Source organism: Triturus cristatus, chromosome 2_2 (assembly GCF_964204655.1).
Source record: "Triturus cristatus chromosome 2_2, aTriCri1.1, whole genome shotgun sequence".
NCBI lineage: Eukaryota > Metazoa > Chordata > Amphibia > Caudata > Salamandridae > Triturus > Triturus cristatus.
This window is the reverse complement of record NC_140582.1, coordinates 1,089,324,894-1,089,337,995: the sequence shown is the minus strand read 5'-3', so window position 1 is coordinate 1,089,337,995 and position 13,102 is coordinate 1,089,324,894. Positions and strand designations below refer to the sequence as shown.

The window sequence follows — 13,102 nt, the reverse complement described above, 5'->3', positions numbered from 1 at the left end:
ATTGATAATAGGTATAACGGAAGATCCAATATTGGGTGCAGACCAACTAAATTACACAACGGATTGTAACAGACTAAACACAAAGCACAATGCACCAAGAATTCTGGCCGAGACTTCCAAAGAGAATACAAAGCAGACGCTGCATATAACATCTAACTGTCTGTCGACTGCAGTATCCACACCAACCCCCGGAAGTTTAAAAAGGCAATTAGACCAGACCCAATACACTGAAAAGGGAGAAGGGGCGGAAAAAACATGACCGGTCCTAACAAAAACTAGACCTAATGAGGAAGGAGGTTCAGAAAATGGATCAAAAGTTGACAGCAGGGAAAAGGAGGACAAAACAAGACAACCAAAACAAATCCCAAATATTGAAAAGAGAGAAGGGGCCGAAAATACACCGCAAGCTCAGTCTAGGATTACAACCGAGGATAAGAGAGACACCAAACCAGAGAATGGACGGCAAACAGTTTGGAGGGAAAAGGGTGCAAAAAAACTAGAACAATCGGAAAGAAGGGAAATAACACCAGGCAACAAGGCGAACAAGATAACAGATAATAAAGAACATAGTAGCCAAAATTCAATCAAGATCACAATAAATAGAAAAGGAAGATCATGCAAGTTGCCATTTATCGACAAGCACAGCGAGCCAAAAGGGCCTGCAATACAAATAGAAGCTGGAAAATTGGAGCAAGGGTTAAAAAGTAAAAAAGTCCGAAACTTTGCAGGAACAGTTCAGCAGAGAACAAAGAAGTCAAGAAAGACGGATTGATAAGGAAATTGCGTATGCCAAAAATATACAGGCAGGAATAGAGGAAAGTTTGGGAAGTGTCGTCAGCTCTGAAAATAACCAGAGGGAGAACACCTCCAAGTTGACATTTGTACCAGAATATTGTACAAAAGGAAGGCAAGACACACTAAACAGAGGGAATATTTTAAGGTCGTTCAAAGCAATTCCTGAACTAAACTTAATACCTTCGCAAGATCTTTTAGCCGTGGAATTTAAGAATTCCCCAGAAAACGAAGACATTGAAGAGACCTTGACTACCTGGTCCTCAAAGGATCTGGTGGACAGGATATATGTTACCAGAACAACTTTCGAACTCTGGGGAATCATACTGCGGCCGCACAAACATCCAAGGTATCCTTACCCCCTCTTAATAAACCAGAGGACTCAAAAATCTGCGAAAAAGGAAAAAACATGCTTACACGGCGCACGATCCACCACGCCTCCGGGGCCAACAAATTTAAAAGAAACCGGGAGGCAGCTAAATTACCACACAGCCGACGGCACGGACTGGTCTTGGGTGCCAAAAGCATTAAGCAACACGCGTACCTAATGAACAGTTAAGTCCCCAACGACTGACGAAAGGTGCGGGCAGATTGTTCAGGCTAAAGAGCAGGGCCGAGAGTTGAAGGATGAAAGTCAGAACACGATAAAGATCTGTTCATGAAACGTCCACTGATTTAAAAACATGGGTCATGACCATGAAACTCTGTCCTTCCTCGAACAACAAGATATAATACTCCTTCAAGAAACGTGGATAATGAAACCCACTGCAATATCTGGTTACATTGAACATCACATCCTAGCAGAAAAATTTGCAAGATTTGGTCACCCGAGGGGAGGCTTATCAACATACATAACACAAAAACACGGTTGGCAAACTGGCTCCAAGTTACAAAAGTTACTGGAAAGCGAAACTCAAATAAAATGGACTGGCAACTAATTTTAGTCAACGTATATGATCACCCGAAAAAAAAAATCAGAAGGAAAAATTTACAATACTAATTAATCTGATAATTGCATTGCAAAAGTCGCACGAATTCTGCCCTCTGATCATTTCAGGAGATTTTAATTATAACCTACTAAAACAAAATAAAATAAGGAGGCAGGAGGATTGGGGACATCAAATCATAACGCGAGGGTTAGAAAGATACGGCCTGTCAATCCTGAATGGTGACACCGCAGGGGATAGACCCTCAGCCATAACGCACTCCAACGGAAAAAGTCGATCTACAATAGATTTCACCATCATCAGCCTTAACCTAGTCCCAAGAATAGACTCATTTCAAATCCTCACACGTATAGAAAGTGACCATCACCCGCAAATTACAAAGCTCAATATTAAGCTAGCCCGGGGGGCGCAAAAAATAAACACGCTGGGACAACATGTGGAAAAGTTTAACTTGAGGAAACTAAAATGGCAAGGTACAAATATGGCGAACATAATGGATACCCTCAAAGAACATATGACTCACATAGGGCCGCAGATAGAAGAAAATCGAATAACAACTTGGGAAAATCTATGCCTCTTCCTTACCCGAAGTTTTCTGGCCACTAACAGAAACACAAAAAGAATAGCCACCAGACAGGATCCATGGTTTAACCTCTCTTTAAGAGATGAAGACAGAAAGATGGCAAAAGAGGCACGAATTTAAGCCATGGCAGCCAAAACGGGTAAGAAAAGAGACCAGAATAAATTAAAGGAGCTACAGAAGAATTATAAGAAAATGCTGAGGGAAGCTAAGACAGAATATAAAGAAAAAATCTGGACACAGCTACTGTGGGAAAGCACTTTGCCAAACAGCAGGGAATTCTGGGGCATTATAAATAACATGACCAAGGGTGGAAAATTACAACAAGAAGCGGGAATTGGTGAAAAAACCTGGATGGAACACGTACATAATAAGTACAGCAGTGCGAGGAATGATAAGCACGCAATGGCAAAACCACCAAAGGACCTAAAACCGGTAGTAGTAGAATATACCGGTCAAGCAGAAAGTTACAACGACCAATATTTCCTAATTGATGATAAACAATTGAGAGGAATAATAAGAGGCTTGAAGACGGAGTGGGTGGCAGGCCCGAATGGATTGCCCAACGCACTATTCAAACACGCGCCAGACTTTTGGGCTGATTACCTCGCGCCATTATTTAATCTGATCTACAGTGAGAACAACATCCCCAAATCCTGGAAAGGGAATATCATTCACCCAATATTCAAACAGGGAGACCATAATAAACCAGAAAACTACAGACTGATATCATTGATTGATGTTAAGGCCAAACTATACGGATCATGCCTATTACTTCACCTTCAAGAGTGGATGGACGAGACAAGCATAATTCCAAAGTTTCAAACTGGTTTTAGACAAGGGATGGGTACCTTGACAAATCTGGCCACGCTAGCACTCCTAACCGAAAAGGCAAGAAAAATGAAAACTCGGTTATTTGCATGTTTTGTCGATTTGGAAGCCGCATTCGACAAAGTAAGCAGAAAATGTCTCTGGGAAAAATTAAGGGCATGGGGGCTGCCGAGCAAATTACTGTATGCAATAATAGCCCTGTACAGCGAAACCTGGGCTAGAGTGAAACTAGGCGATGGACTTAACACTACCAGCAGTATCTGCACAGAGCAAGGGCTAAAACAAGGCTGTGTCCTTGCCCGAGTCTATTTAATTTATTTATGGCAGATATTAGTAAACCTATGCAATCAGCTAACTGCCATCCGCCAAACCTAGTCAAGGAGCCAATACCCTTCCTACAGTATGCAGACGATATCGTGGTACTGAGCCAAAGCCCTATTGGGCTACAAAGAGCGATTAACAACTTAGTCATTTATCTGGACAGAAACAGCTTGGAAATAAATAAAGACAAAACCAAGGTTGTACGTCTTGTTGAACCAAAAAAAACAAGTTCAAATGGTACATAAAAGGGTCTCCAATAGAAGAACAAGTGGCCTACAAATATCCTGGTTTAAAACTAGGGCGAGGCTCAACACACAAAGAACATAAAATGGACTTAAAGGAAAAGCACAATCGTTAATCTTTGCGTATAGACTCTTGAATAAAAAAATGGGCTGTCCGAGTTATGCACATCTTCTAATAGTGATGGCAGCACAAATTGTGCCGACATTGTCGTATGCCCTAGTAGTTTGGTGCGGCAAAGAGGCGGAACTGCTAAACGATCTCCAGACAAAGACAAAGGTCCATAAAGCTGTTTTTAACTTACCAAAGTCCGCCGCTCCAGCTCAGGTCCGGCTGGAGTTCGGCCTTCAGAATCAGAAACTTCGGAGCATGAGCGGCTTTGTGAAACTATGCCACAAATTCCGCTCATCTGAGCCGGGGTCATTGAACAACACTTGCTGGGAAGAAATCAAAATCCAGATGGACCGAGACATTACACATTCATGGGGAGCATACCTGAGAAAATCATTAGCGGAACTTGATATAAAAACAACATGGGAGAGCCAGTTAGAGCGGGTAGCTTTTGGTAAATAAAACCTCAAAGATGAAGTCTTTCCTGGAAGACAAAATAACAACCCCGAAACGCAGACATGGGTGGACCATGATTAACTCTTACATATCAACAAAACCTCAGGCATACTTATTAACACATTTCAGAACTGAGCTAAAAAAAGAGTTTCATAAAATACCGCTTGGACATGCACGATTCAAAAGATCTACAACCGTCCTGGCAAAGCAATCATCAAGCTGCACACTGTCGACTATGCGGCTTCTGTAACGAAACACTAATACCCCTGCTATGCGCTTGCCCAGCAGTTAAGGATATAAGGAGGAGGTTTTTAAAATCAATTTTTAACGAATTGAATATTCGCACTTGCAGGCAAGCAGTGATACGTTGGCTGGAAGGATCCTCAATTATTCTGGCATTCCAGGGTGTTAAATACCTAGCAAAAGTAAGGAAACTTTTAGGGCAAGCTGATTTAGAGGCCATGAATAAACCATGATCAAGGACGGCAGGGGCGTCGCGTAAACGGCTTACTAGCCCAAACAGCAAGTAAAAAAATCAATAAACAAATACAATAAAAAGATACACTAGATAGAATGACGGGAACAAACATAGAAAAATGGTCACGTTTGGAATTTAAAATGGACACTATATCTTGAACAGGATCTAGCTGAAAGCAATTCTGGACTTTCTCAGACACTTGCGCAACTCTGAAAGTTTTTAATAGAATCCGCACAGATCGTTTTAAATTGTTAGATAACATTTTATGTGGATTATGTTATTCAGATTTTTAAATCTTGGTAACTATGACACTAAAAAGTAGTATTTAATGGAAGATTAAGTTTAATATATATATATATATATATATATATATATATATATATTTTTTTTTTTTTTAATTTACAGTGTAACGATTTTAAGTAATCATATACAATAAACTATTTGACTTGAGTCTCTGCAGGGAGCCTCAACATCCTGTGATCCTGGACAAATCACTTAATCTCCCGGTGCCTAACAAAATTAATGTATCCATCTGAACGCAACTGGTGCTCATGTAAGGCACTCTGATACTTGCGGGTCTAGTTTGCGCTACATAAAACCGCAACAAACAAAAAAATCCTGCACGCGAAGGGCGTCCAGGATTCGGATGGAACCTGGAGCACTACATGGCCTTGTCAGGGCTACCGAGTTCTATATAAACGATACATATGTAGTAGGCGCTTACTTGAAAATGGAGAGAATGCTTCGGGCCTCCCATAGGGAAGGAATGCGGTACATAAATTACAAGGCAATACGATACAGTAAAATCTCGCCTCCATACCCAGGGCCATTGGAATTATGCCGCCGATGAAGGCCAAATTAAGTGGCAGGATGGACCAAATGACGTGACTTAATGCTGCACATTTTGAGATAATATTTGTTAATCATTTTGTCACTTATTAACATGTCAATACTGTCCGGACAAATATTTCACCTAATTAGTAACAGTTGAACACTCAAATACAGTAATAAACAACTGAAAGACCAACCGTCAAACTTTGCACAGGGCAGTCAACTGCGCGGCAGCCCAGGTCGCCGCGATTTTAGTAACTTTTAATGCGTCTGAGCAGCAGTTTTTCTTGTTAAAATCTGCAGCTTATGCAGAAAATAATAGCTTGTGTGGGAAATGAGGCCAATCCATAATTATGCGGAAAGCGCCGCCACAGCAGAACTGCCTGATTCCAGTGGCCACGTTCATGCCCTTCGCAATTGTACCGCACTGTCCTGTGCTATTGTAAATACCCACGACCTCTCCCTTTTGCCCCTGTACGGCGGAGGTGTATCCGTGCGTTTTGTAAAACACTCCTCTTCTCCACGGCGCTAAGCTCGCACTGTACAAATATCACAACATTAAAATATATGTGTAGATGGGATTTGCATGCAGGTGATTGCACGACACAGTTCAAGCCGAAGTTAAATCATTCAATATTAGCATAGTGATTAACTAGTTAACGTGCACAAATAGCCATGTAGTAGATTTGGAATCCGTAATTGTGGTCCGATTCCCACAGTTATTCTCCCCCCCCCCCCCCTCCCGCCCCCCCCCTCCCCACACACACACACACACACACACACACACACATTTCACCAGGAGGTCTTGGATGCTTTCAGCAGCCGGGGTCCGTAACTGACTTATTTTCGAGGCCATGTTTTTCCTGCAAATCTCTGAATCTGGATGGGGTGGTTACTCACTTCACCGGTCCCCTCTGAGGTTCGGAGAATCCCGTAATGGGGTCTGAAGATGGAAACGATAAAATGTGTAGTAGTTTCCCGAAAGAATGGTTAGATTGGACCTTTAGTTGTGAAGATGAAGAGTTCTATAGTTTGGTTGCAGCAAAAGCACAAGATTATTCCAGAGTTTTGACAGTTTTTAAGCTTTCTTCCGGTCTGTTGCTTTTACACGAGATATCATACATTTAAAGTAACTTTTAAACAGTGGTTTAGTTTCATGAAAATCGTAGAAGACCAGTTCCCCTGACCTAGACTCCCAGCAGCATCAAAAGTATCACCACGTGGCATTTGCCAACCAAGTTGGGTAACTTCAGTATCTGCTCCCTCGGGGCAGCACCTGCCCCATGTGTTGCAACTGGCTGTTCGAGCAGCACGCAGGCCCAGCACAGAAAGCATGCCACCATTCCAATGAAACCAGCCAAAACTCGGCTGCCCGGGGCGGACCGCCCCCCTTGCTACGCCACTGCTGCTACACGGCCACCCCAAGAAAACTCATTGTTCTAGCCAATAAGATCTTTTTAGCATGTCTCTTTGTTTTTAGAGAAATGTCAATGTTCGGTCATTTTGTTAGTAGGATGCTCACATCAGCACATAAAAGCAGTTGCATCTTCTTACACATTGGACTGTTAACCCTTAATAGGCTCAAGGAAAAAAAAAATCCGAAATGTGAATTTCTTCACAAGGCTGCCAAGCGCTGGATGACATATCATGCCATCAGCCACACATAGAATGTCCGTCAATAGCCAGTTGTCTCTGAGGTTTCTAATTTTAATTTCAACACTGTCAATGTGTCATCATGGAGTCAGAAATCCATACATTAAAAGTGATATTGGCAGGATTGTCCGAATGTCTCACATATGACACGGGACCACTTGTCAGACCTGTTTTAAACAGTTTGAAGTGGTCTAATCAGTTTCGAAAGCTTCTCATTTCACTCTCAAAATCAAAAGTGTGGCGTGCCCAAGGTTCACTCTTTTGTTCTCCTGTGCGTCCGTGCATTGAGGATGCCAATCGTTTTGGAGTTTTTTAGCCTGAAAGATTCTACCAAGTGGTGAGTGAGCTGGGCTGTCAGAAATGTTTGCACGGCCTGGGGGTACTTTATTTTTAAGTTTGTAACAATAGCATCTTGCAGACAACAGAGAACAAGTATTTACAATGCAATAGGTCTCGCAATTGCGAGATTTTGAGCTATTGGCTCCACAACATCAGCAACAGCTGTGCTGATACCTGGAAGAGACAGAAATGCAAGTGAGGCGCCAAAACAGATGCTTCGTATCCGTTATCCATTTACACTCTGACCACACAACAGCAGTACAAATGAGCACTACCAAGATGTCTGAACTAGCCTCCCTAATGGTGTAACTGGGACATCTCAGCAGATCTGACAAGTGCAAGGGCGCCCTGGCACTTGATATCAGCAGTGCCTAAAAAATCCCCACCGGGCAGCATATACTAAAGCAAGTGCACAGTCACACTGTAAAATGTTGCAGTGCATTTTAGCACCATCAATGGAACAACTCAGGAATTGCAGTAGTGCCCTAAAACAAAACCGCATTGACTACAAAAACTGCAGCTTTGTAACATCCTGTCCAATAAGTTATTGAACTGGAGGTTGTATCTCAGTCGGTGGAGTTAGCAGAGTGGAGAGGATGAGGTGGGACTTAAGCTGCTTCCATCAGTCGTATGAAACACCACAACAATACCTGCACAGTTGCTTAAACCTGCATGCATACAGAGAACACTGTGAAGTCCACTATTATCGCAACTTAATATGTACTTACTTTGACTTGTACTTATGTTGGTTGTCTGTTTACGTATTTATATACTATTGAGCGACCTCCTCTGATGTGACTGTAAAACGTACCTTTTTGTCTCGAATTTTTGTCCTGAATTTGGACCCTTTGTCCTGAATTTTTACACTCCTCGTCCTGAATTTGTACTCATGCCAGTTGGTCAGTCACCCTAGTTCAAAGGTGTCCTAAGTGTCTGAATGGAATGTGGACTAAACGATATTCACAGGCAGCTCGACGCTGGCAGCAGTGACACAAAATATTTGAATCATTCTTATGTTAACAAGTCACTTCATAATTTCAAATTGCAATGTGACTAGTTCACATAGAACGTATTCAAATATTTTGTGTCGCTGCTGTCGGCCAGCCCGCTTCCAATGCTTACAGGACCCCCTGTATGTTGGATAGTACTGGTTGGAGGGGGGGGGGGGGGGGGGGGGCGGGGCTGCTCCTGCCCCATCCACGCCAGCTGGAGACCCCCACATCCGTGAACTACAACTTAGCCGCCCCGCCCGTGCCCGATGAGTCAGCAGCTACACGTTTGTGTCAGAGAGGGCACGGGTGGGGCCGCAGAGGGAGCACAGTTTTGTTTTGTATTGAATGTAAAGCAGTGTATCCTACTGTGCCTGCCCACGTTACCATACAACGAGTACCCTGTAGAACCAATTGCTTTTCAGGCAGAGCAGAAGTGCATAGATTAAGCGCTGCACTTCAGTCTTGTTTTTCTGATCACCACATGACCCCCAAAGCATGTCGGTGCTCAGTATGCGTGACTAATGCAACACCAGCATACAAATGTTAGTTTAACCCATGATGCGTGGTACTTGGCAGAAATATATATACATTGCCGAAACGTCTAGCTACGGGACTGCAATAAAGTAATTTAATATACTTTCTCGAGTGTGCTCCACACTGTCATGCAGTGTTCGGAATATATATATATAGTGACTGTATAATATCGTATAGGAAATCAACATCTCGGAGGGCTATTTACAAAATGTATCTTTTAAGTATGCAATTTCAAAGAACCCTCTGCCATTTTTCATGGCTAAAACTTCACATTTGCTACTTCTGCTACTTTGTTTTTTATTTAACCGTAATGAGGATACATGACTGTAGCTGATCACTCCAGGCACATGTGAACAGTAAGTTAATTACAGCTTTCTAAACCACCTGATAGGGTGCTAGTTGTCCTTATTTTGTATGTTTTTAACAGTTATTTTCTAAAGCCTGACTATCTGATTATGGTGCGTACTGTAGTTGCTTATACTCACCGATTTGATTTTAAGGGAAGAGTTGGAGAGGATGAGGGGTGTCATTGATCATGCCAAGAAAACACCAGTTGCTGGAGCAAAACCTCACATAATATCAGCAGAAGAGAATCTTCATCACATGATTTTTGATCTCGACAACGTTGTCAAAAAGGTAATATTTGGTTACTGAAAGTATATTTTTTTCGTTGTTTCAAAGATGCAAAGCATATTGTTAACGTCATTCCAGTTATGTGAAACTAACTTAAAAATAGCCGATAAAGCACTCAAAATAGTTGTGTGTTGATCTCAGCTTGAAACCTGTGTAAAGTCATCATTGTGTTTTACTCAGTAGACCCACCTTACTTGCTGGTAAATATTAGCCTACAGCGGTGCACTGATAACTGAGCATAGAGCAAGCCACTTGTTTGAAGACTTTTCGGGTAAGCTGTTTTTGTATCTCCTTCAAGGCAGAAGGAAAATGCGAGCAAATACAATCTAGAGGATTCTTGTTTGATCAACATAATCTGCAGTTGTCTAATTGGTTGACGGGTGTATCCAGCAGCCAGCGGTGTTGCAGACTGGTGTTGAATAGCAGGAGGAGTGCATATAGGCTCTGCCTGTGTGGGGCTGTGCCCTACCAAGTCTTGCATTGGTTGCTGGAACAGACACCATTGTTTTGCAGTAGAGACCCCACACCCTTCCGGTTAGGTCTGAGCCCCCAACCAGGAGCAGTGCCCAGAACCAATAGGATCTAAGAGCTAGCCTACCAGACATTAGGCCTTTTTGAAGTTGGCAGATTACCCTTTAATCTCTGTATCATTCAGCCCAACTCTAGCGAGGTGAACCAGTACACAAAGATCAGAGTATTTTGCACAGCCAGCTTACTCTAAGGTCTGCCAAGTGGGTGGGATACAGCACCGAATGGTCTTGTTTTGGAAGTGCAGCACTCTTCTTTTACTTTTTTTAATTTTTTTTGCAGACATTGGCCTACAGCTATTGACACACACTGTGTGTTTTCCTCACCCAGGTCAGTTATTTAGATGGCTCCAAGATAAGCGTAGTGGAAACACCTGCTCGCATAAGTAGTGCCAGTAGGACAGAAAAAGATGCAGTATGAATGTCCTTTACCCCAAATCCATGTATTTGTAACCAGAATTCTAAAATGTCCCACTTTTTCTTTATTAGCAATGGCAGATACGCAAGTGTTCTTCCAAAAGAATGGCACTTATTTCAGGTTATTATTTTCTCATGCAGGTCATCCATAGTGGGGGTGGGGTTCCTGGGCTATCAATCAGAATGGAGATACAAGGATTGCTTGTATAATTTAAGTGATATGTTGCTTTACTGTACACTACCCAAGCATACTTGAAATCAGGGTTCATTATTTGCAATGTATCACCGACCAAACCCATGTAGTAAAAGTTCCAACCAGAGAAAGGAGGGGATATAGTGCACTAACTATAAATAAGATATGCTTCTTTCTTGATCAGTGTGTGTTAGAAATGGGGGTCTCTAATTTGTAGAGGTAGGTACCTTTGTCCAAATAGGGACCCTTGCTTCTAGTCAGGTCAAGGGGGATACACACTTTAGATAACCCCTGCTCACCCCCTGGGTAGCTTGCACAAGCAGACAGGCCATTCCAAAGGCAATGTGTAAAGTATTTGTACTCCTAACACACAGTAATACAGTGATAACACCACAAATGGACACCATATCAGTTTAGAAAAAGAAAGTATCTTTATCTAATCTCAACAAGACCAAAACAACAAAAAATCCAACATACATGTATTAAGAATATGACTTTAAAAAGGTTTCAAACAACTTGGCCCATAGAAGACTATGGATGCGTGATTGCAGTGGCATCGAGCTGTGCTGTGTCGGTTTCTTCAGTCACGATCCCTCGATGTGTCGCTTTTTGCAGCGGTGATAGGCGAAGCGTCGGTTTGGCAATGGCGCGGCGATGTGTGGGAAATATTTTTTTCGCACCACGGTGCATCGTCGGTTACCCAGCAGTAACAAGAGCGATGCATCAATTTTCTCAGTCGCGTTGCTTTTCTAGCTCCCAACAGCAGGAAAAACCGCCAGAAGCCCAACACTGTCACATGCACCTCTTGGCAGGTCAGAACTCCCAGCAAGGAAGTTCAGGGGAGCTGGGGGTGAAGTATTTGTGTTCCTGAGACTTCAGAACAGGAGGCAAGATCTACTCAAGCCTTTGGAGATCTTCCTCCTACAGGGGGACACAGCACACAGCAAAGTCCTTGTCCTTTACTTGGCAGAAACAGCTATTGCAGGTCAACCCCAGACAGCACACAGGAAAGGGACAGTACTCCTCCTCCAGTTTCTCCAGCTCTTCTCCTTGGCAAAGGTTCATCTTGAATTCCAGAAGTGATAAAGTTCAGGGGTCTGGGCCCCACTTTTATAGCACAAATTCCTTTTTTCTCTGGTGGCAGAGAAGCTCTTTGCCAAGCCAGAACCAGTTCTGTCCTCTCTGGTGCAGCTGCCCGGCAGGAGGTGGAGACCGCATTGTCCCATCCAGGCCAGGCCCATTCAGGTGTGAAAAATCTCCTCCCCCTACTCTAAATGCAGCCCAGGTCTATTCAGCCCAGCCCTGACGCATCCAGGAAAGGCAGGACACACATCCCCAGCCCCTGTCATTCAAAAGCCAGACAGTCAATCCACAAATCAGCAGAAGCACGCAGGATGGCTAAGCAAGAAAATACCCACTTTCTAAAAATGTTTTTTTCAAACACACAATATAAAAACCAGGCCCACTAGTAGCATTTGATTTACAGGCCCTGCCACACTTTAGTGCACTTTACTAGGAACTTACCAGTAAATCAAATATGCCACTCAGGGAGAACCAATTTTCACAACAATTTACACAGAGCGCATATGCGCCTTAGCACTGATTAGCAGTGGTAAAGTGCCCAGAGTCCTATAGCCAACAACAGGCCAGGAAAAAATGGGAGGAAGAAACAAAAAGTTTGGGGATAACCCTTCAAAAAGGGCGAAATCCAGAAGTGTGTAAGAAAGCTTAGGTCATCTTAAGCCCATCCGGATCGAGGAAGGGTTCACCCCATCTGTTGAAAATCAGTTGCAGTTCTTGGTGGTCCTGGCTGAACATGCTGAGGGCATTCCATACTACATTCTGTAGATTTGGATAATGCTTTGTCAGTTTGATGATGTGTAGAAGAACCCAGTGGCAATGTTTTGCGCTTCTTTTGGCAGTGCTTGAGACTTTGTCCACCCATTCTGGAGGGTGGTCACATTGTCCATTCTGATAAGGACAGTTTGAGTATGTCGATGTGGTATAGAATGTCTCCCCAATCTGAGGGGTGCATCTGTGGTGACACAACATTGAGTGTGTGATCTACTGAAAAGTGAAGATTGACAATACTGTATGATTTGTGCCTACTGGTTGGATACAAAAATAAAATAATAAAAAAAATTTAAAAAAACATTGAGTGTCTGATAAATAAGGAATTGGTTCGCAAAGCTGTTACACTGGCTCAACCAGCAGAAGAGATCCTGGT

The 13,102-nt window shown here is 42.8% G+C and overlaps 1 protein-coding gene across 2 annotated transcripts in view; it reads left to right on the top strand.

Annotated features, from left to right (window-relative positions):
- The window catches only part of IMMT (inner membrane mitochondrial protein), a 472,217-nt gene that overhangs the window by 281,508 nt on the left and 177,607 nt on the right, over positions 1–13,102 (top strand). For both annotated transcript variants that reach the window (XM_085642618.1, XM_085642619.1), the window contains one exon: positions 9,606–9,741. In XM_085642618.1, coding sequence (XP_085498744.1) covers positions 9,606–9,741 — 136 coding nt within the window. The remainder of the gene's footprint in view (positions 1–9,605; positions 9,742–13,102) is intronic.